The sequence below is a fragment of the Semicossyphus pulcher genome, unplaced genomic scaffold (genome assembly GCF_022749685.1).
Source record: "Semicossyphus pulcher isolate SPU_LCO1_2020_fin unplaced genomic scaffold, fSemPul1.0.p SCAF_24, whole genome shotgun sequence".
Classification (NCBI taxonomy): Eukaryota; Metazoa; Chordata; class Actinopteri; order Labriformes; family Labridae; genus Semicossyphus; species Semicossyphus pulcher.
Window position 1 is genome coordinate 16,101,240 of NW_027211698.1, and position 20,899 is coordinate 16,122,138.

At 48.0% G+C, this 20,899-nt stretch overlaps 1 protein-coding gene across 5 annotated transcripts; it reads left to right on the forward strand.

Moving 5' to 3' along the window:
* The first annotated feature begins 301 nt into the window (after window positions 1-301).
* Window positions 302-20,495, forward strand: abi3bpb (ABI family, member 3 (NESH) binding protein b). 5 transcript variants are annotated; one of them, XM_069675580.1, is made up of 24 exons: window positions 302-610; window positions 1,728-1,907; window positions 5,579-5,647; window positions 5,728-5,860; window positions 6,977-7,158; window positions 7,339-7,391; window positions 7,937-7,976; window positions 8,513-8,584; window positions 9,045-9,119; window positions 10,470-10,670; window positions 11,182-11,259; window positions 11,672-11,860; window positions 12,983-13,051; window positions 14,606-14,692; window positions 15,985-16,053; window positions 16,146-16,271; window positions 16,516-16,605; window positions 16,688-16,897; window positions 16,992-17,097; window positions 17,670-17,749; window positions 17,877-17,906; window positions 17,987-18,145; window positions 18,355-18,477; window positions 18,588-20,495. In XM_069675580.1, exons 1-24 carry the CDS (start codon window positions 520-522, stop codon window positions 18,701-18,703), a joined length of 2,628 nt encoding a protein of 875 aa, XP_069531681.1. In that variant the 5' UTR covers window positions 302-519; the 3' UTR covers window positions 18,704-20,495. The 5 variants fall into 5 exon arrangements, with proteins under 5 accessions (XP_069531681.1, XP_069531682.1, XP_069531683.1 ...); XM_069675581.1 differs by lacking the exon at window positions 14,606-14,692; XM_069675582.1 differs by lacking the exons at window positions 11,182-11,259; window positions 11,672-11,860.
* Window positions 20,496-20,899: the final 404 nt, after the last annotated feature.

Consider the following 20,899-nt stretch of genomic DNA (forward strand, 5'->3'; position numbering starts at 1 on the left):
AAGAGCCAAAGCCCGCTGGAAAACAACACATGAAGAAGAGGAGGAGGGGGAGAGGAGGGGGAGGAGGGGGGGAGGGGGGGAGGGGGGGAGGAGGGGGGGAGGAGGCGGGGTGTACATGATGAAGAAACCAGAGAGTCAAAGACAAAAAAAGAGAAAAGGGTTCATGTTTGAGGTCCAGAGAAGAAAAGGAGGGAGGGAGGGAGGGAGGGAGACAGGGAGGCGGGAGTGTACAGTGTGTGAGGAGAGTGATGTCATCCTGGCCACGCCCACCTGCAGAGGCTATACATGCTGGCGTGGTGGTGGTCCAGCTCTCCACAGCGAGGACGTCCGATAGCTGAACAAGTCCTAAGACCGACTGACCAACCAGGGAGAGGCTTAGTGAAGTTGTGCAGCTCCTGGTCGCTCCTCTTCCACCTCCTTCAACTCCTCATCATCCTCTTTGTCCTCCTTTTTATCCTCGTTTTACTCCTCTTCATCATCCTCATCATCCTCCTCCTTGTCTCCTGAAGCTGAGAGGTCATGGCGGGCATCGCTCTCCTCCTCCGGGTCCTCGTCCTGCTGCTGGGAGGAACCGTCCTGCTCAACGGCACCCCGGCACAGAGGATCAGAGGCAAGTGGACATGAATACTCAGTCAGTCAGAGAGGGAATCGAACGTGTGGCGTAGATACAGAGATACAGAGATACAGAGACGTGGGCTGCAAAGAAGAGGCGGGGAAATGATGTGACATAGAACAGGAGAACTTTAACAGGTGGTCCTGCAGGGTCCAGAAGGTTCCAGGAATAAAATGATAATATTCAGAAAAAGCTGAAACAGAAAAGTTTGTTTTTGAAAAAGAAAAACGTTAAAAAGATAAAAAGTTTGAACATTTTATTCGTGGTTCGTGTGGGCAGCAGAGCCGAGCAGAGAGGAGCTGCTTGAGACGCAGGAACGTGACAGGAACGTGCTGCTCGTGGAAAGCACACGTCGTTCTGTTTGTTTCTGCCTTCAGCAGCACTGATGACATGCTTACAGTCAGGGAGCAGGGTTTACCTGCAGCTCAGGTGAAGCTGCTCAGTGTGTGTGCAGGTGAGTGTTCGCGTGTGACTCAGAGCATCTGCACAAAGGACAGAACACAGGTTCTGTCTTTACCTGTCGAATGGTGTTAAAGTGTTTTCGGTGTTTGAGGCGGTGCAGCGAGGCGTGCAGGCAGGTGTGCTGCTCGCCCGGTGGGAAGGGGGTGGGGCTAATTCATGATATAACCTGTGATCTTTGTATCTCATTGAGCTTTTAAAAGTTATGTAAGACGATCAAACTGTTCAGAGCGACGAGGTGGTCTGATGTCATCGGGGGGGGGGCTGTTCGCTGTTTGGAGGTTTCTGAGCAACAAGCCGGATCAGCTGCTCTGCTGTCCTGAACTGACCAGGTCCAGCTGGTACACTCGAAACAGCATCACACACACACACACACACACACACACACACACACGTTAAAGCTGCACTGAGGAGGGTTTGTCCAGCAGGGGGCAGCACGAACACATCACTCACTGAAAGTGTTAAACGTGTTCGTTTCTTGTTTTCACATCCAGACACTCAAAGGTCAGGTCAACACGACCTGTAACTGCTGACCTCACCTGTAACTCCGCTGACCTCACCTGTAACTCTGCTGACCTGTAACCTGCTGACCTCACCTGTAACCTGCTGACCTCACCTGTAACTCTGCGTCCTCTCCTCTTCTTCTCCTCTTCAGTGCGGCGTCAGAACATGAAGGTGCGGATCAACGCCACGGGCGACACCATCGTGATGAAGTTCGTGCGTCCGAGTCCCGACGTGAAGCTGGAGGGGTACGTTCTGGGCTACGGCAGCAGCATGTTCTCCAAACAGTTCATCCCGCTGCCCGAGAACGGACAACCGTACGAGACCGAGCTGGGTAAGAGGGGCGGGGGCGGAGTCTACGGAGGCCTGGAGAGGACATTGTATCTCTATAATAAAGATTATGTTCGTTTGAATCTTTTGTTTGATTATATTTAATGATCTTTAAACAACAAATTTAAAGGATTGACTTCACGTGTGTCCTCTCTGGGCTTCTGTACATCTCAGAAAATGGTTTATTGTCTTTTTATTTTGAGCCTGTTACTTCCTGTGTGTCATGATTAGGTGTTAAAATGCACAAAAATTGGCTGGGGTTTGGTTGCTAGAAGTTGTTGTGTGTGTGTGTGGGGGGGGGGGGGGGGGGGGGGGTGATGATGATGAAGATGATGATGATGGTTTTGTGACGGAGGTGCAGAGCTGACGGCTGTGATATCTTTAAAAACCTTTAAATTCTCGGTCATGGAGCTGAAGGACCTCGGCCCTTTGCTTTACCCCGGCCTGGATGCTGAGTCAGAATGCCCCCACAGCTGAAGTCTGGGGGAGAGGTCGGCACCTCCTTACATTCTCATGATTTAGGCTCCGATCCGAACAGAAGAAACGTTCTGGGTCAAAGTTGAGAGCTGATGTTGGACGGCCATAAAGGGAACATAAATCAGCAGCAGCTGTTCGGAGACGTTTCAGTCAGTTTGAAGACTGACAGCAGCTCTCATGAAATATGTTGCAGCACATGCAGGATTGTGTGTTTGTCTCTGTGAAAGTGACCACTAAAGCTCCATGTCCAAACCCTCTCACTGGGAAACGGAGAGATTCTGCAGAAGCTCTTTGGGGAAAAGCAGAACTTGAGAAGCTCTGAGCAGCCGAGGACTCGGCAGCAGCAGCAGCAGGTGGCATTGATCCTTTTTCTGAAGCTCCGCCAACAATTTTTATCCCCCAGCACAAAAACACTAAAAGTTATGATGCTGTGATGTGTTTAAGGGAGCGTATCGGGAGAGGGGTTAACAGAAATCCTGCTGAAAGTCGTCCTTCATCACCGCGCTCTCCTGAGACGCGCTCTGTTTGCACTCAGCATGCTTCGAGATAAATTATTGCAGCTTTGTTTAAAAACGTCCAAAGTTTGGCTGAAGTTTGGTGGACAGGTGAAACTCAGCCACATCGTGAGCGCTTACATGAGCCTCATTTGTTTTCATTCGTCAGTGCATACACAAAAGGTTTGTGCTTTCTTTAAACCTGTCAGAATTTGGCTGAGGTTTGGTGCTGGTAAATTGTAAACTGTTTCGAGGTTTATTTTTCTCTGCATGATTAACTTTGGCTCAAACCTCTTTGTTTGTTTCCTGACGACAGCTGACAGATTAACTCTGCGGTTCATTTAAAAACGTCTGGTGGACAGAACACCTCTCAGCCACATGATGAAAACTTTCTTCAACGGTTATCCAATGAGAGAGCTTCACTTCTTTATGGAGAGGAAATATTAAAAACCCTCTGTTTCTGGCTGGGGTTTGGTGGGTGCTTTTCTTGTTTAGGTTGTAAAGTGTGTAAAGATGTGAACTAAAGGCCGAACGTCTCTGAATGTTAGAGATCCAAACCTCGGAGCTGAAAACAGGTCATGACCACAGCGGATCTGAGCTTTGACATTCTTCTTCTGTGCAAACACATTTGTTTTGTGCAATGTCTAAACACGTCTGAGGTTTGGTGGTCTTCGGGATATTTTTCGTGAAGCTGAATTTTTCTTTGTACTTTGTTGAAAAACGTCTAAAGTTTGGCAGGAGTTTGGTTGCTGACAGTTGATGGTTTTCCTTTGATTTTTATCAGATGAAGCTGAAGAGGTTTGTTCTCTGTTCTTCACCGCAGAGTCGGTTTGAACTCACCAACAAACCAGACGTTCAAAACGTATCATATTTCTCTTCTGTTCTCTTAAAGTCTTTTGAGCTGTGACGACAGTGGAAGCCATTATTTTCACTGGAGTAAAAAACGTCAAAATGTGGCTGAAGTTTGGTGCAGAGATCCCCAACAGCCCCAAAGTTCATCAAACTTTTCACAAGACTTTTCTATATATTGTTTTCTTTATGGCATTATGTTTCATGGTGTGTTCAAGCACTGCTGGGAAAGTTGGACATCCATGATGTGTTTACTTACCGCTCTGTGGGTGCATGAGGTCCAGAGGTTAATGACAAACAGACCTACACGGTTTATTTTCAGGACTTAATTTAATCTCTTCTTCTTTCTGGCGCTCGTCTCTCGTCACCGCTCCTCCTGCCCCGAGGCCATCTGTCAATCACAGCGTGTGGGCGGGGCTGCGGTGTCAGGGCTGCTCTTAAACACTTCATGTGGTGATTACCTTCCTGCTTAGAGGAACCATCCATCAGCCGCTCGGGAGGATCGACCGCATTGTTGACTCTTTAAATCCGACGCTGCCGGCGGCTGCTGGTTTTGGTTTTTTGAGCCACACGAGACACAAACGTGGAAACTCGATCATTTCCTCTGCAGGGAAACGGTTCGTGTGTTTCTACCGAAGGATCAGCTTCAACATGTTCTTTAAGAGAAGTCAACAATTAATCAGTTCATTTGAGAGATGACAGATTTCTACACCAAACTTCAGTCAAACTTTGGACCTTTTTAAACATGTTTAAATTTCAACATCGTCAGAAAATAAAGAGAATGAAGCTCGAAGATTAAACATGACGTTGATCAAAAGAGTGATCAGCAGTCGGCGTGCAACGACGTGAACGAGAACTAAAGAAAACATTCAAATCAAAACGCTCTCAGGTGAGTTTGACCTCCTGACCTTCAGGACAAATGGAGCTGATGAATGTTCCAGAAAGACGAGAAGAAAAAAGCAAACAGAGGAGAGAAGAGCGATGACCTGAAGACAAACAGTGACTCTGCTGCTCTTACAGGTGATCACAGGTGATTGATGAGGTCAGGAGGGGAAGCGGGGGGGCGGGGCATGTTTCCACCTGTCCGTGTTTGAAGCTCTGAAGAGCAGAAGAAGAAACAAACGTCTCAGTCTGTTTGTTTAGCTCGAGCACTTTGTTTGTCTTAAAATCAGATAAATCAGCATGAGGTCTGGTGTGGGAGGAGAGCACTGCAGAGCGACACAAACAGGAAACAACAGCAGGATTTTCAGAATAAAGTGAGCAAACAAAAGCGTGATTTTCAGAATAAAAGGACAAAACAACATCGTGTGTGTGCGTGTGTGTGTGTGTGTGCGTGTGTGTGTGTGTGTGTGTGTGTGCGTGTGCGTGTGCGTGTGTGTCTGTCGGGGGGGGGTGTAGAGAAACTTGAGCCTCCTGAATGACTCAGGTGATGAGGAGCAGCTGTGAGTGTTTCACTTTGAGCTGTTTAAACTCAGAGTCTGTAATGGTTCACATGTGTGTGTGTGTGTGTGTGTGTGTGTGTCTGCTGTGGGGGTCGTTTTAATACCTGTCATGACATCATCATCATGGCCGCACGTGTCCATAACGAGGTGTAACATTCCCCACATGGTTCTGCTCTGCGGTGCGTTCAGGGACAGCTTCAGACGAAGCGTTCAGGACTCAACACCTGATTAATGTTTCTGATGTAAACGATGGTGTGTTCAGGGGCTCTGGGAAATGTTGGGACAAACAGCTTTCAAACAGAGGAGCCTGTTTTTATTAATATAAACTGTGTAAACATCACCTGTGTACTTCCTGCTCTGAGAGGAAGTCCTTCCGTCTGATCGTCCAATCATCGACCTGAATGTCGTTTCAGACGCGGAGCCAAAGTACCTGGTGGCCGTCCAGCCAATCCCTGTCAACAACGTGAAGAAACACTGCACAGGTACGCCCCCACTTCCTGTTTGGTTTGTAAAGCTTCTCAGGCGGACAGGAAGTCTCACTCTGTCTCACCTGTGTGCACAGGGAAGGTGAACCTGGAGAAGCCTCTCCACCTGGTGATCGGCTCAGTCAGCCCGACCGCCGTGCTGCTGTCCTGGGGAAACTACCTGAAGACGCCGTACGAGGGGAACATCATGGACGAGTGTCTGGAGGACGGGTGAGGATGGGGGGGGCAAGGTGTGATCAAGTGATGATCAGGTGTGATCGTGGGAGAGCAGGTGTGAACAACCTAAACAATGTCAGAATCGTACCTTCAAACATTCAAGCTATTGTCACTCTCTGAAGCCGACTATCTGACACGCCATGCCGTGATTGGTCAGCAGTGTGAAAGTGGGCGGGGTTTAATCAGACGACAGAGAGAACACTCTGATGTCCTTACTGACCAATGTTAGCGCTTCGTTAGCGAACGTTAAGACATGGACTGTTTGTTTGAGGCCTTCAGGAACACGTCTGTCGGTGATGAAACCAGACGGCTCCCTGCGTGTGAAGGCTCCTCACACGTTCATCATTCACACATTCATACAGACTCTGTTAGACGACATGAAAGCCTCTGCCTGCTTTCATCTTTGTTTACGACCAGTGACAAAGTGTCCACAGCTTGTTTCTCTGAGCAGCCAATCAGGATGATGGATGTCCTCTGAACCGCCCGTGTGATGAGTGACACCGACTCTCTGTTCCACCATGAAAGCCTGAGTCGGAGCCATCGGACGTTTTAAGACCTTTTATTATTAAGACCCCAAAATGTGTCAAAATAAAGCCTCAGATCAAAACACTGTTATTTAAAGCAGAACAGTTACTAACCTGTTTTTAACCCTTCGCTCTGACAAACATGCTCAGGGTTCAAAAAATGACTAGGTGAAGGCAGGTGAACAGGAGGCCCCGTCAGAGCAGGAAGTAAACCGTCCCTGGTGTTATCAGAGTGCAGACAGACAGATATTTGATTTAAGACGACAGAAGCTGAAATGTTCAGAAGAAAATCCTCTCGTGGATTATTTGTGTTGTTTTTAAAGCTGTTTGTGTTTCTCAGCAGTAACTGTGAGTGAAACTGTAATTACATATCAGCCTTTAAAAGGGCCGAGAGTAGAGCCCTGAGGAACCCCACAAGTAATAACAGACTCTCTGTGTCTGATGGACGTGGAAGGAAACAGCTGCTAGCTTAAACATTAGCATAAACTACTTCTGAGGCCGGTTATACATCGGGCAGTGTTTCCTGTTTGTTCTGCACGTCCATCCAAACGTCTCGCTGACGAGTGTTTCTGTGACCGTCCCTCAGGTTCTACACCATCCGCTACAGAGAGAGGAACAGGAAGTGGATCTATCAGACCTGCCCGACCAGCGACACGGTCGTCGACAACCTGAAGCCCAACACGCCGTACGAGTTCGGCGTCCGCTCCAACAAGGAGGACCGCAGCAGCATGTGGAGCAAACCGGTCATCCACAACACCAACATGGGCAGTAAGGAGACTGACAGAGCTTACAGTTTGATCTTCTTCATCACCACGCAGTCTGTGACCTCTTGTGACGCTGCGTGTTCCTGCTGCCAAACGTTTAGACGTCCGCAGTCTTACAAAGAAATGTTTAAATCAAACACAGATTTTCTGCTTTCATTTTCACACATTTCTTTTGTTCTTTCAGATAAAAACACACAGAAGCCGTTCAAGCTGCGAAACCCTCTCGCCAAGCCGCTGGTGAGTGACCTGCTGACATCATCAGTGACATCACAGGATATGATAACTTTAAACTGACCTGTCCTCGGACAATCACACGACTAATGTCGGTGTCTGTAGCTCGGTCGTTCCCTGCCTTCAAAATAAAAGCGTGCTTTAACCAGAGGACCGTCATGCTGGCTTCCTGTGGCCCTCTGCACGTGTGTGGTGTCGTATGACGCACATCTCCGGCATTGTGTGTTTGTTCTGTGAGGGGTCAAAGGTCGAGGTCGTGTTAGAGTCCCTGTGAGACGATAAGATCCGAAACACACTTCCTGTTTCGGAGTTTATCACCTTGAACGTGATTTACTGAGCTGAGCTACGGAAGCCTGCGGCTGCCAATGTCAAAGTGAAAATGTCAAAGTGAAGCTAAAACTACATTACCCATGAGCCTCAGCAGACTCATAACTTGGTTCTGAATGATCGAAGCTGCACATTAACAGGATCTGAAGCTCTCTGATTGGTTGATTTTCACAGCAGTGCATTCTGGGACTTGTAGTCCAACTGTGTCCTCTCTTGTCTTCCAGAAGCCTCTGGGACCTCACGCCCTCTTCCCTCCGCGTCTCGGTGAGTTTGTGCTTTTGAAATGCTCTTAGCGTGTTTGTGAACGTGTTCGGGCAGCGTCTCCGCCCCGTCTCGGCCTCACAGCTGAGCAGCAGGTGTGTGCAGAGGTGTAATCCTCCTCCATCTGTTCTCTTGATAATAAAAGAAAGAATTAAAGGTGTGACAGACGTCAGCACATGTTCAGGCCGGTTCAAAGCTCTGCAGGAGGAAGCTTCCAGAAACATCCCAAACATCAGGTTCAGACAGAGACGCAGGTCTGACAGCAGCTCATCATGGATTCAGCTCAGAGTTTGTTTATTATCGAGAACAGCCCAAAATATTGACGTTCTAAAGCTTTGAATCAAAGCCGAGCAGCAGCTTCACCAGAGTCTGAACTGATATTATCTAAACCTGAACAGCTGTGATGAAGGACTCTGATCCATAATTATCACACTCTTTCAAAGGTCAGGTCAAAGTTCAAATGGCTTTCTGTGACAACATGAATCTTTATTTTAACACTCGACTGTTTTTATTTGTGTCTCGTGTCGACTCGTCGGCAGCTCTGCACAACAGGACTCGCCTCCCTCTGCTCAAAAACCCGGCTTTCCCCGGAGCTCCTCGCACTTCTTTTGGTGATTATTACTTCCTGTTTCCTCCACCAACACAGACGCATCACTTCCTGTCACACTCTGTTCCTTCATTCAGGTCTGCAGACACTGTCTGACCCAGAAGCAGCACAGACGGTTCGACTGATCGAAAACTGCCCGAACGTGTGAGGCTGAAACGTTTGAGTGAGAGACACTCTCAGATATAAACAGTATATATACAGAGACAGTTATGTATAAGTACATATACATATAAATAGAGTTATACTGTATATAAACAGATGACTGTATTGTGTCGGTGAAGCTTCGGAGCGTCTGAACGTCTCCGTGATGTTTCTCACGCAGCTCAGTTTGATCTCTCGGCAGTCGAACCATCTCTGCGCTGCTTCTGTGAAACCTCCAGACAAACCCGTCATCCTTTTCTCTCCTTTCACCGCTTTTATTTTGAAATGTATTTCCTCTTAATGAACCACATTATTCCCCACAGCGCCACCTGAAGGCCACCAGGACACTTTACCTCTGCCCGGCTCTGCGGAGCCTCAGTCAGCTCATGTGTCACTCGGTAAAAACAAAAGCTGCTCGTTCATGTTTTTAATCATCGGCTTCATTTGCAGCCTGTTTTTACCTGCTTCAGCTGAGTCCAGTCATGCACCTGGGAGGGGGCGGGGTCAGGGACGTGCAGCTGTCGTGATTGGCTGCATGCTAGCATGCCTTAAGTTCAGTTAAACAGTCGATACCAGGCATGGAGAAGAAGGTCAGGTGCTTCGAGTAGGTTGGGTTTGCCCCGCCCACCCTGAGCGCAGCCACTGCTCGTTATTTAAACCACGCTGCCAAAGGTCATGTGACCCAAACGATGCTTCACTCTTGCTCCTGAAGCCGTCACAGTTCTTCTTCTGCTGTTCTTCTGTCACTCTGGAATGTTCTGTTGTCTGTTCTCCTGTCGTTCTCAAGCGCTCAAAGACTGAACATCACAGATTATTATGATAACTACGACTGTGACGACTCAGACGTCAAGAAGTTAGATGAAGATGCAACTACTGGAGAGGCTAGTTGACAAGCTAACTGCTAACATACTAGCCAGCTAGTTAGCTGTTGGAGCCGGTCAGCTGGTGGTTAAACTGGTTTGTAACGCCGGCTGCTCCAACAGGATTAAAGTAGGTTCAACATTCAGCCAATCAGCACGAGGCAATGATTGCTCCAGCAGAGATCAAGTCTTAAATATATGGGGCCAGCTCATTGTTTCCTGTATGTGCGCAAAGTTTCAACAAACGCTGCTACATGAAAAAACTGTTTAAGCTTCGAGGACGTCTGAAGAGAAATGAAGGTTTCAGAAAGTTCAGTGAACTATGACCTGAGTGTTTGAGCAGGTAGAGACGGGTTCAGTCACAGCGAGCACTCTCTGTCCACCTGTCCCTGTCTGTCCCCGTCTGTCCACCTGTCCCTGTCTGTCCACCTGTCCCTCTCTTCAGTCCTCCCTGTGGCTGCTTCATGAGGTCGCTGCCATGTTCGATCAGTCTGCATGACAGGACTGCATGTTGACACGTTCAGGCGCAGACGTTGTCGGACTCTCCCATCAGGGAGAGACGACACAAGTCGTTCTGCAGAATCCTGAAGCTCCTGTCCGCTCTGCGTGTCTCTGTGAATGTACAATGTCTTCCAGACTTCTCTGTATTTCGGGTACAAGATGATGGGACCAAAACCTGATCACATTTGTTAACCAATTGGAGAATCTCATTAGCAAGTAGGGCTGGGTATCATGTCTGGAGCTGATTTGATGTTTGGGATGACACCTGAACATTTCTTTTTAAAGTAAATAAAACGTCTGAAAGTGGACGATGTAGCATCGATCCGACCTGCTGAGATCAGACCTGATGATCCCATCATCACCTACCTCTCTCCTCTCTCGCCCCAGACAAAGGAAACACTGTTAGAAACGACAGCCAGCGACCAGCGGATCCCACTGCTGCCCTCCCCACACTCCTGCCCAGCAAAGCCCCTCCTGCCTCCACCACAGCCTCCCCCCTCCTTAAGCTCAGCTCCGGGGGTGACTCACAGCAGGGGCAGACTACTAAGGCACCCACTAATGTACCCGAGAAGCCTCATAACCCTGCTGGTAATTTCCAACTTCAGCTTTCCCCTTTATGTTTGACTTCTTTTGGCCTGTTTGAGAGAAGCAGAGGTTCACCGGTCAGTTAACCCTGTAGTTAAAAACACCTGCTGCACCTCTCGAGTCTCACTGTGTGACCTCCATGACAGGAAGTGTGTCATCTGCAAAGAAGAACACAAATATAATCCCTTCGCACCCTGTGGGGCCGCCATGAAAGTCTTTATAGACTGTTGTGGTATCAGTCGCTCGACTGGTCGGCCGGTTGGCCAGAGTGAAGCAGAAATGTTGATTTGACTGGTTCAATCATAAAGAGTCTGTGTGACCTACAAATACAGCACAGAATCGTCTGCGGATGTGTTTAGTTTAAAGTTATTTTTTAACATTCTTAATCTTCCAACTTCTTCAAGGTGTTCTCTCTCATGTTGAACTTCCTGGTGTCAAACGTTTTGTCTTTCACAGCCTGAGGACTCTCTTCTCTTTCCAGCTCGTGGTGTTAAACCTTCTTTCTCCCACACAGCTTTCGGCCAATCACAGGACGAATCATCGCTGCTGAGATCCGCTCTGGCCAATGAGAGAGCCAAAACTAGCCACTGGGGTAATAATGACCTCATGAAACGCTTACTGCGTCTTGCAATCAGAGGCAGTCTTGCTCCTTCTGTCTGTGTCTGCTGTCCGTGTGCTTCCTCAGAAATGTGCAGTGACGTTTTTGTCCACAGGAATGGCTGCTCGCTCCAGGACATGCACCATCGAAACACATTCATGGCCTCCAATGTCTGCATGCTGCACACAATCTTACAGTCATGGTTGTCTTTTAATGACTGTGGTTTCTTAAGATTGTGAGCGCTTCAAGACTTCTCATGATCCCATCAAGCTCTGGTCCATTACAGTCAGATCCTCCATCACTAACATCACTGCTCAGGGCTGCTGCAAGCTCGCTTCACTGGCACCTTAGATCAAGCCAAGATCAGATTGTAACTGAGGTCCTGCAACTGTTTTTGATCTCTTAGGTCAAGACAGCAAAAGAAATCTGTCTCCACCCCTGCCTTTTCAGCCCTACCACCCGGCAGCTACCACGCTTGTCAGATCCATGAGGCCTGCATCAGGAAAGCCCCTGTTCCCCTTCTCTAATGGCCTCAGACAGCCCTACTCGTCCTCTAGACCCAGTAACTCATCCCCCACCTCTGGGATACTCGGGGGTAATCCTCCTTGTTCTTTCTTGTATGTTTTCAGTTCACTGTGTCTCAGAAACAGTGTTTATCAGTGAGTCGTTTCAGATCAAAGATTCATTTGTTTCGCTTCATATAAAGTCAAACTTTCTTTTTCAAATCTGGACTAAAAGTTTTCAGGAAAGAAACTTTGCTGTTTGAATGTTTGCGATCTCCCCTTAAATTATCTGAAAAACAGTGCTGTTAAACCCGACTGAGAACACTCTCAGTGCGACCTCTGTGCACCCAGAGGCATCAACATGTGCCATCGCTCCCCGTTTGTCGTGGAAGCTGGCACTCTCCATTAAACCATGAAACACAGTGATTGGTGATCTTCCACAACAGATCTGAATGTTCTAAATAAAGCTGCAGACTGAGACAGATATGTGTCCGCACGTCCAATCAGCTCTGTGCAGGTCGTCAGTGAAAGTCAAAGTGTCGTCTGCATACAGCCAAACAGCTCCGCTCCGTTCTGTTACCTGCTGCTTTAAAAACAGAGACTCGATGTAACATCGTTCTCCTGTTTGTCGTTATCAGCAGATCCGTGTCTAAGAAATAAGAGTGTCATCTGCAAACAGTTACAGTTATAAATCTTACAAATGCAAAACGTGTGAACCAAACACAAGAACATCCGTGTTTCCTGAAATCAATAATCAATGCTCTCAATCACGACTTAGTAATGTGAGGTAAAGATGTGTCACATACGCAGCGCTGGTTTCTTCCTTAGATTGAGCACTGGTTTGTCAGTGCCTACCTGTACAGGTACATTGCTGCTGACGTGTGTGGATCCTGTAACTTTCTTTTAAATCCAAAGGTTGAATTTGTCTTTGTCTGTTAACAGTTTGACTTCTTTGCCTTCAGTCCTTCTGTCTGTTGACTGAGCTGCTGAATGAACCTCTCAGGTGAACAACCACCAAGTCCATTTTAAGCTGAAGTGTCAAAGGTCGACATTCAGGAAGATTCAAACACCAACCTGAACATGTCTTCCTGTCTGAATCTGACTGTCTTTAGCAAACCGTTCCAGCAGGACTCCGACGGTTGTTCTCATGAGCGGTTCAGGTTTCAGAGGCAGCGTCTTTCCCTTCGTAACACTCGCTGGTTTTCTCCCTACAGTGAACGGACAGCCGCACCGGGGGGGCCTGTCCCCACCGAGACCAGCCTTATGGTCCAGACCTCGACTGGGTAAAAAGACTTCGCTTGTCTTTCTGTGTTCCATCATTAACCCTTCAGTCGCTTTGCAGCCTCTCCGCCTGCAGCTCATGTTGGTGTTTTTGTCTCCATTCGTTGTGTTTATTAATACTTGAATGTTCATCCATCCATCCATCCATCGGTCTGTCCGTTCATGTTCATGTTGCCTTCTGTCCCACATGGTTTGTTGTCTCACCTCCAGCTTCTGCAGGTTTCAGCTTCTGGCCAGAACTTCTTCAAATAATCAAGTGATGCTGGAGTGGGAGCTTGATTATTTGACTTGGTTACATAAGTCCAGTCACAGCCGCAGATGATGTCACTCTGTGCTCCATGTGCTGGTGGTGGGGGGGTGCTTGAATGTCTGGGTTTGAGGTTGTGGTCGGGGTTTCCAGTTGTTCTCCCACATGCAGACTGTTTTCTATTTCACTGATTGTTTCAACAGATTGTTTCTCGTTACGCAACATTCAGAGTGAAACTCTACGTTTCATTTTTCTCTCAAGAAGCAGCAGAAAAACATAAAGTCAGCCTTCACCTACGGACGTCTTTAAATGTGAATGTTGTTGGAGAGAGAGACACGTGAAAGCATGTCGACGTTTCACTTTAGAAATCTGGGGAACACATTACCTTGAACTTGTTAAGACTACAGGTAAACTTTGCTAATGCTAGTTGTTAGGACGAGTGCTAATTGGCCACTGGTCAGCTGACTCTGGTCTTACAGGAGAGTCTCCTGAGCTGCTGGTCAGACTCAGTTAACGTGCTCGTCTTTCACTTCTCAGAAACGGGCCGACCGTCCGCATGCTCTGAAGGTGTTTCCAGAACTCTTCAAACCGTCCACACAAAACAAGAAGCAGATATTTTAAAATCAGAACGGGTTAAGAACTGGTCAGAAGAGTCTCTGTGCTTCAGAACACCTTCAGAACAACACCTCCAGAACACCTCCAGAACACCTTCATAACACCTCCAGAACACCTCCAGAACACCTTCAGAACACCTCCATAACACCTTCAGAACACCTTCAGAACACCTTCAGAACAACACCTCCAGAACACCTTCAGAACACCTCCACAACACCTTCAGAACACCTTCAGAACACCTCCAGAACACCTCCAGAACACCTTCAGAACACCTCCAGAACACCTTCAGAACAACACCTCCAGAACACCTCCAGAACACCTTCAGAACACCTCCACAACACCTGCACAACACCTTCAGAGCAGCAGGAAGTTTGTCAGACATGGCTGGGAAGTTATTAGATCCAATGACAACGTGAGTCAGACCACCATCACATGAGGTCTGGATGATCCAGATAGCACATTCACACCAGGTGGACATGGGGTCAAAGTTCAAAGATTGAGAGATGGTGTGCGTGGTCGGCCCGTGTTCTTGGTGCTTTGTCTTCGGCACGTTAAGTTGCTGAGACCTCCAGCTGTTCCAGCAGAACAGCTGGAGGTCTCTTTAGCGTCGACGATTCACAGATCTGTTAACCCAAAGGTGTCGAGGTGCTAAAGACAGAGCCCAGTGTTAAGAGTAGTGCCTCTCCTGCTGCAGTGAACAACTCATTGCTGGAGGACAAGAAGTCCGAGTTCCCCGATGTGTACAGCCGCTCGAGTCCCGCCGTAGAGGAGCGGTTTCATGGTTGGTAACGTTTTGCCCGTCTGCACCAGAGCTTGCTGATGTCGTGTGCTGCCTGGCGCTGCGGTCGCTCTGCTCTGCCAGGACTGCATGGTTTGGTCGTGTGAGGTGTCCCGGGGCTAATCTTTAAAAATAAACTCAGCTTGAAAGCTTTGGCCAGAAGCTTTGGCCGAGCCTGTGGAAAATACTTTTCAGAGTATCGCTTCTGTTATTGTTAGCTTGCTTTTTTCAGAGCCTCACTTTGCAGAGCTTCTTGCTTTCCTCAGCAGCGTCTGATCGAAGGAACAGTTGGTAATGACTGAGTGATGAACCCGGCGACAGGGCTCGACCTTTCCGGTTCTTAGTAATGTCCCTGTCCGCGGTTCATGTGCTTCTGCCTCTGCTTCCTGCCTGACTGCGAGCACCGTGAGCACGATGAGCTTCAGACATGTCGTTGTGTTTAGAAAGCCCTCACGCAAACAGGGCAGCATGGCGTGCAGCGAGCGCCTTCATCACAAACTGCTGTTAGCTGAGCACTGAGACTGTTTGTGTGTGAACAGAAGAAATCAAACCAATATTTGTTTCATTGCGTCTCGTAGTGTAATCAGAGGCACAGCTGAGCGTGGGTCGTAATCACAGCACGTCTCTGTTTGTTGAACTGTTGAATATAAGGACGTCAGAAAGCAGTAGATAACATCCCAACGCAGCCTCCGCAGGCTCCGCAGGCCGTCTGCGTACACGTTTACACGGAGCTGATTGAAAGGAATGCGTCTGTATCGTTTCATGCTACGAGCTAAACGTTTCAGGGCTCCATCATCTTTCATGTTTCTGGCTCCGCATTTATTCCATTTAGTTTTGGAAGCGGGTCAGCGCCTTGATTGTCAAGAATTTTGGCTTCTCCTAAAGCGGGGGGGCGGGGGGGGGGTAATTAACTGCAGGTTCTGGACTTCAGTCTTTGGAGGATTTTACACAAACACACGAGTTACACGGGATTGTTCATGTTCAGGTTCATCTGGTGTTTGGGAACGAGTCTTGAGTTTACTTCAGCAGAAGGAAACAGATCGTCAGACGATTAGCGAGCAGAAAACAGAGCTAATAATAGAGCGGCTGTTAGCGTGTCGCTCCTCGCCGTGTTCAGACAGGAACAGAAACATGGCTGACTCTGAGACGTTTCTGTCACGTGAACTCTAAAACACACATGAAAGCACGTTGTGTCCGCGTGTCACCGGAGCGTTCCTCTGCTCACCTGTCTGACTGTGATCAGGTCAAATCTTCTGCAGGTGAAGATCATGTGTGAAATGTATTCTTTGTTCCAGGATCTCCCCCTCGTCCCTCCATACCCATCAACAAGAGACCGAACCTGGTGGGCAAACCTGGAGACACCGGTCAGAGCCACAGATCAACATGTGTTCAGTGTCTCTGTCTGTTTCTTCATGAAGGTCTCTGATCCTCCTCTCTGCTGACATGTTTCCATCAGACAAAGTCAACAACTTCAAGCAGACGGACAAACTGCCCATCCTGAAACCCAAACTACCTCCAGCAACCGCCAAGCCGACCAAGCAGGAGCGCAAACAGACCAGCACGGCCGCTCCGACGACCGCCGGTACGAGCGCTCAACCCTAACACTACGAACACTACGCTCTGTAGAAGGCTCTCTCTCAGCATGCAGTGTGAATGTGCCCGACAGTCTTCCGAACTGTATTTTGAACAGCATCAGTGAGAGCGTCCTGTGGCAGAATGGGCCGGTCGATTTCATGAGAACTATCGGAAGCTCTTTAGACATTTACGCCCACGAGTCACATTTACCTGTAAAACTAAACTTCATCTTTATACATTTCTTGATTCAGCCAGTCGACAGGAGACCTGGGAGGACTCCGAGCTGTTTAAATCCCAGCCGGCCTCTGACGTAGATGCTTTGGGCAAGAAACGATATGTTGGTGAGTGGATGCAGATTCAAAGGGGCATCGGAAACTTCACATCAATCAAAAGGTGACTAATCAACCCTCTCCCCTCCTAAAGCTCCTCACGTCATCTACCAGACAGGAAAGAAACCGGACGAGCCCTGCTCCATCACCTCCTCCCTCAACTACTTCCCAGGGGACGAACGTGGCGAGGCCAATGTGACAGCTCCGCCCAAGTCTCCGCCCTCCAACCTCACCGTGGTGACAGTAGAGGGATGCCCGTCCTTCATCATCCTGGACTGGGAGAAAACCGACAACGACACCACGGGTACAAAGACAGACGGATGTTTTAATGTTTGGGTGGTGCTGGAGCGTCTTCTTGTTCTGTTGACCCGAACTCGACTTTGTTGTCCTCTCCTCAGAGTATGAAGTCATCTCCACCACTAAAGGACCCGACGGCGAGCAGGTTTCCATCCTGACCACCGACCAGACTCACACGGCCGTGGAGAACCTCAAGCCTGAGAGCAGGTATGTTTGACATGGAATCGACTTGTTGGGGAAGGGCTGTAGAAACAGGTTGATCCTGCTCAGAGCAGAATGAGCTGTTACCTCTCTCTGTGTAGTTAGACCGTCTGCTGCACCTCCTGAAATGTTCCTGACAAAGCGTCGTCTGTTCCCCGCTCAGGCGGCGCTCCGGTCGCTCTGCCTTCAGCTGTCCAAACACACCGAGGCAGTGGAGCGATTACAGAGTCAACCCGGAGCGCTGCAGCCAGACGTTCAGAGAGTAAAATAAGCAGAGTCTGTCCGTCACGCTCACTGAGGTTTTAATGAGCCTGGGTATGGGAAAACTATTTGGTATGAAGGACGATGCTTGGAGAGGAAATCTGGCACGTGTGGACGACTGGAAGGCGCTCCGAGCTGTTATTCTACATCGTGGTGAACGAGTTTATGACTCTTTAGGGCGTCTTTAGGGCGTCTTTAGGGCGTCGTAGATCTTTGACTAAATACAGGTGCAAAGAAGAAGGAGCTCTCAGCGCTCTCTGGATGTGTCTGCTCTGTGATTGGTTCATATATTTCTGTCTTTCTCTGTGTCTTGGTAGTTATGAGTTTAAGGTGAAGCCAAAGAACGAGTTGGGTTCAGGTCCTCCCAGTGAGCCGGTGTCCTTCAACACAGAGTCAGGTACAAGGTCTCATCTTCGTGTCCGAATGTTGTGAATAATTAACGAACCAAAGCCGCTAAAATTACAAACGTCCAAAAGTTCTGGTTCCGATCTTTCAAGATGTTTCTTTTTGTTTCCTTGAACCAGCCGACCCGCGTGTGAGCGAGAACGTCTCAGGTAAGAGCAGTGACAGCACAGTGTCATCAGCATATTGACGGTCACCTGTACAGTGGAGCCAACACTTCCTGTCTGTGCAGGTAAAGACGCCATCTGGACCCAGTTTCCCTTCAAGACGGACTCGTACTCCGACTGTCACGGCAAACAGTACGTGAAGAGGACCTGGTACCGCAAGTTTGTGGGCGTCCAGCTGTGCAACTCGCTCAGGTACAAGATCTACCTGAGCGACTCGCTCAACGGTGAGTACAGATCATCGAGTGTCTGTGAGAGGCTCCGAGGTTTGTTGACAACAGTGAAAAAACTTCACCTCATTTGGAGCTGCAGAGGAGCTAACTAGCTAATGCTAATGCTCGTGTTACTCGACTTGTAATAGATCCAGATGCACTCATGTGGGCCTCATGTTCATTTCTGTCATGTTCTGATTGTTTCTATTGATTTCTCTTTGCAGGTAAATTCCACAACATCGGTGATCAGACCGGCTTTGGCGAGGATCACTGTCAGTTTGTCGATTCGTTCCTGGATGGAAGGACGGGCCGGCAGCTTCGATCCGACCAGCTGCAGTCCAGACCCGGTAAACACCCGTTTCTCAGATCCTGACAGCAGACGTTTGCAGCTTTGGTTATTGTGCAGGTGAAACAGGTGTTACGTATCCGATCTCACTAAACATCTCTTGTGCTCCAGGTTTCTACCGAGCGGTGCGTCAGGAGCCCGTCCACTTCGGCCAGATAGGAGGCCACTCCCACATCAACTATGTGTCATGGTACGAGTGTGGGACGCCCATCCCCGGGAAGTGGTGAAAGGACTGAAGGTTCTCAGAGAGGCCCCGAGGAGGAAGCGTCGTCCAGGCTGGGAGGGCGACACCAGCAGGAGTCTCCGCCCATCCCTTCCCCAGTGCTGTAAAAACATGTACAGGACATACTCGTCAGGGAATTAGCAACGAGAAATATGTAAACATGCCTCATCTTTACTATTTATCAAGCAACAAGGTAGAAAGTGGTAGAAGAGGAGGAGCCTACATGGAGGTGGGTTACCCTCTGCAATGTTTTATTGTGTTCATAAAGGGAAGCTGGCTCCCTGGAAACTATTTTCATAACTTGAGATGTTATTTATCAAAAGGTCTGATTACATTTCTGTTGGAGAAGTCACAGGATATTATGGGATGTGGTGCTTCTGCTGTTTCTCTGCTGGAGATGTTTACAAACACGTCGTCATTTTCAGTCCAGCTCATTCCTGTCAATCAAACCAAAGTGTTTACCTGTAAAGCCCAGAGGTGCTCATCAGTCACTGTCCTGCTTCATATGAACACAGGTCTGTTCATCAGAACCAGCAGCTGACCAGTGAAACCAGTCGTGTACTGGTGGCTGTGAACGAACAGACGGAGAGTTTGTCATAAACTTGCTGGATTTTTTCTGCCTCATGCATGTTCATGCTCTGAGTACGTGAGCCCGTAGACCCTGAAACTAATTTAACTTTATAACAACCTGTTACATATGTTCTATATATCCATCATTCTGTCCTTCTGCTCCACTGACGGACGCTCACTGACACTAGATGTGTTGGAGCGCGTCTCGTACCGAAGCTGAAAGGCTTCTTCACTTGCAGTTTGCACATCAGAGATGTTTTATATGTATATGCAGAGAATGTATTTTTTTAATACATTTCCGTCAACATAACTTTTTGTCTTTAGCAGCTCGATCATGTGCTCTCGTTGTTGTTGCGTCGTGCTAAAGCTAGCTCATCTGGTTAACAGTGAGCTATGGCTAAGTGTTTCCATAGCTGTTTAGCTAACAAGGCGGCATCTCATCCAACGTGGACATGTCTCTGAACTCAAAACGTAAAGGATTTATTAAACACACACGCCGGGTGTCTCGTGTGGTATTTTTACTTGACTAAAGTAGGGCTAGCTTGGTTAGCAGGACTAGAGCATTAGCCAGTTGTTTCTATGGCCCTGATCGAGAACCAACAGAGTACACGTGGTGTTCCCATAAAGACGCCGCTCGTAAAAGTTTCCTCTTATTGAATGTTTCATGATCAGTGGAGAGCTAGCGATGCAGCTGCAGAGCTAGCTAAACTTATATTGATCATTTGAATGCACGTGATCAAAGAAGAGCTAGCATGAAACAACAGTCCGTTCTATCAATGGTGTTCTTTCTACCTGTCCGTCAAACTAGTATCAAGGTGCGTTTTTTAGCAATGATTCGTCCCACTGAGCGACGTATGGGAAGTTAGCTCAAACAGGGTTAGCTAGGTTAGCGCAGATAGGGTACAGGCTAACTGTGTCCGTGGCTAACTGGCTCTCACGCGTCAGGATTAAGAGAATAACAGTTCAGCATTAGTTACAGAGTGAGTCTCTCTGCAGTCTGAGCTACGAGCTAAATGCTAATCGTGCTGCATATTGTCAAACCGCCGACACCAACCCCCACCTGGTTACAAGCTGTTCACCTGTCACCTGGCCCCTGACTGTACAGACCCCATTAAGATAAAAGTGCTTGTACAGACTGTATGTTAGCGTGAGGCTGTGCTGTCCATGTTTTTCTACATGTTTGTTTCTGTATTGATTTTTAACAATAAAGAACATTTGATTGTTTTTTTAAATAATGTCTTTTTATTACCTTCACCTGTGTTTACCTTCGTCTCTGCGTATTGATCTGTTTAAGGCTAGCTAGCTAACAGTGTGTTGAGAAAGGATCAATATCAGAAACTGATGATGCAACAAGTTCATTTTAATTAGTTTAATTAGTAGTCTTTGTACGTAGTCCCATAATGCTTTGGGGTATGTAAACAGGAAGTGTGGCGTGTGGCTCTTCCTGATATAAACTCTGTCACATGTCGTCTGAACATGAACACAGTGGAACCACAGATTTCCTCTCAACACTGAAAACTCTTTCAGGTCATTCACCTGAAACTGGGTAAGAGCCAACGTTTACATTGTGTGTGTGTGTGTGCGTGTGTGCGTGTGTACGTGTGTGTGTGTGCGTGTGTACGTGTGTGTG

Excerpts from the sequence above, each read along its gene's own strand:
- abi3bpb (XM_069675580.1), top strand. The coding sequence starts at position 520 with ATGGCGGGCATCGCTCTCCTCCTCCGGGTCCTCGTCCTGCTGCTGGGA. Across the intron at positions 611-1,727 it reads CCCGGCACAGAGGATCAGAG|TGCGGCGTCAGAACATGAAG; the intron begins GCAAGTGGACAT and ends TCTCCTCTTCAG. Across the intron at positions 5,648-5,727 it reads CGTGAAGAAACACTGCACAG|GGAAGGTGAACCTGGAGAAG; the intron begins GTACGCCCCCAC and ends CTGTGTGCACAG.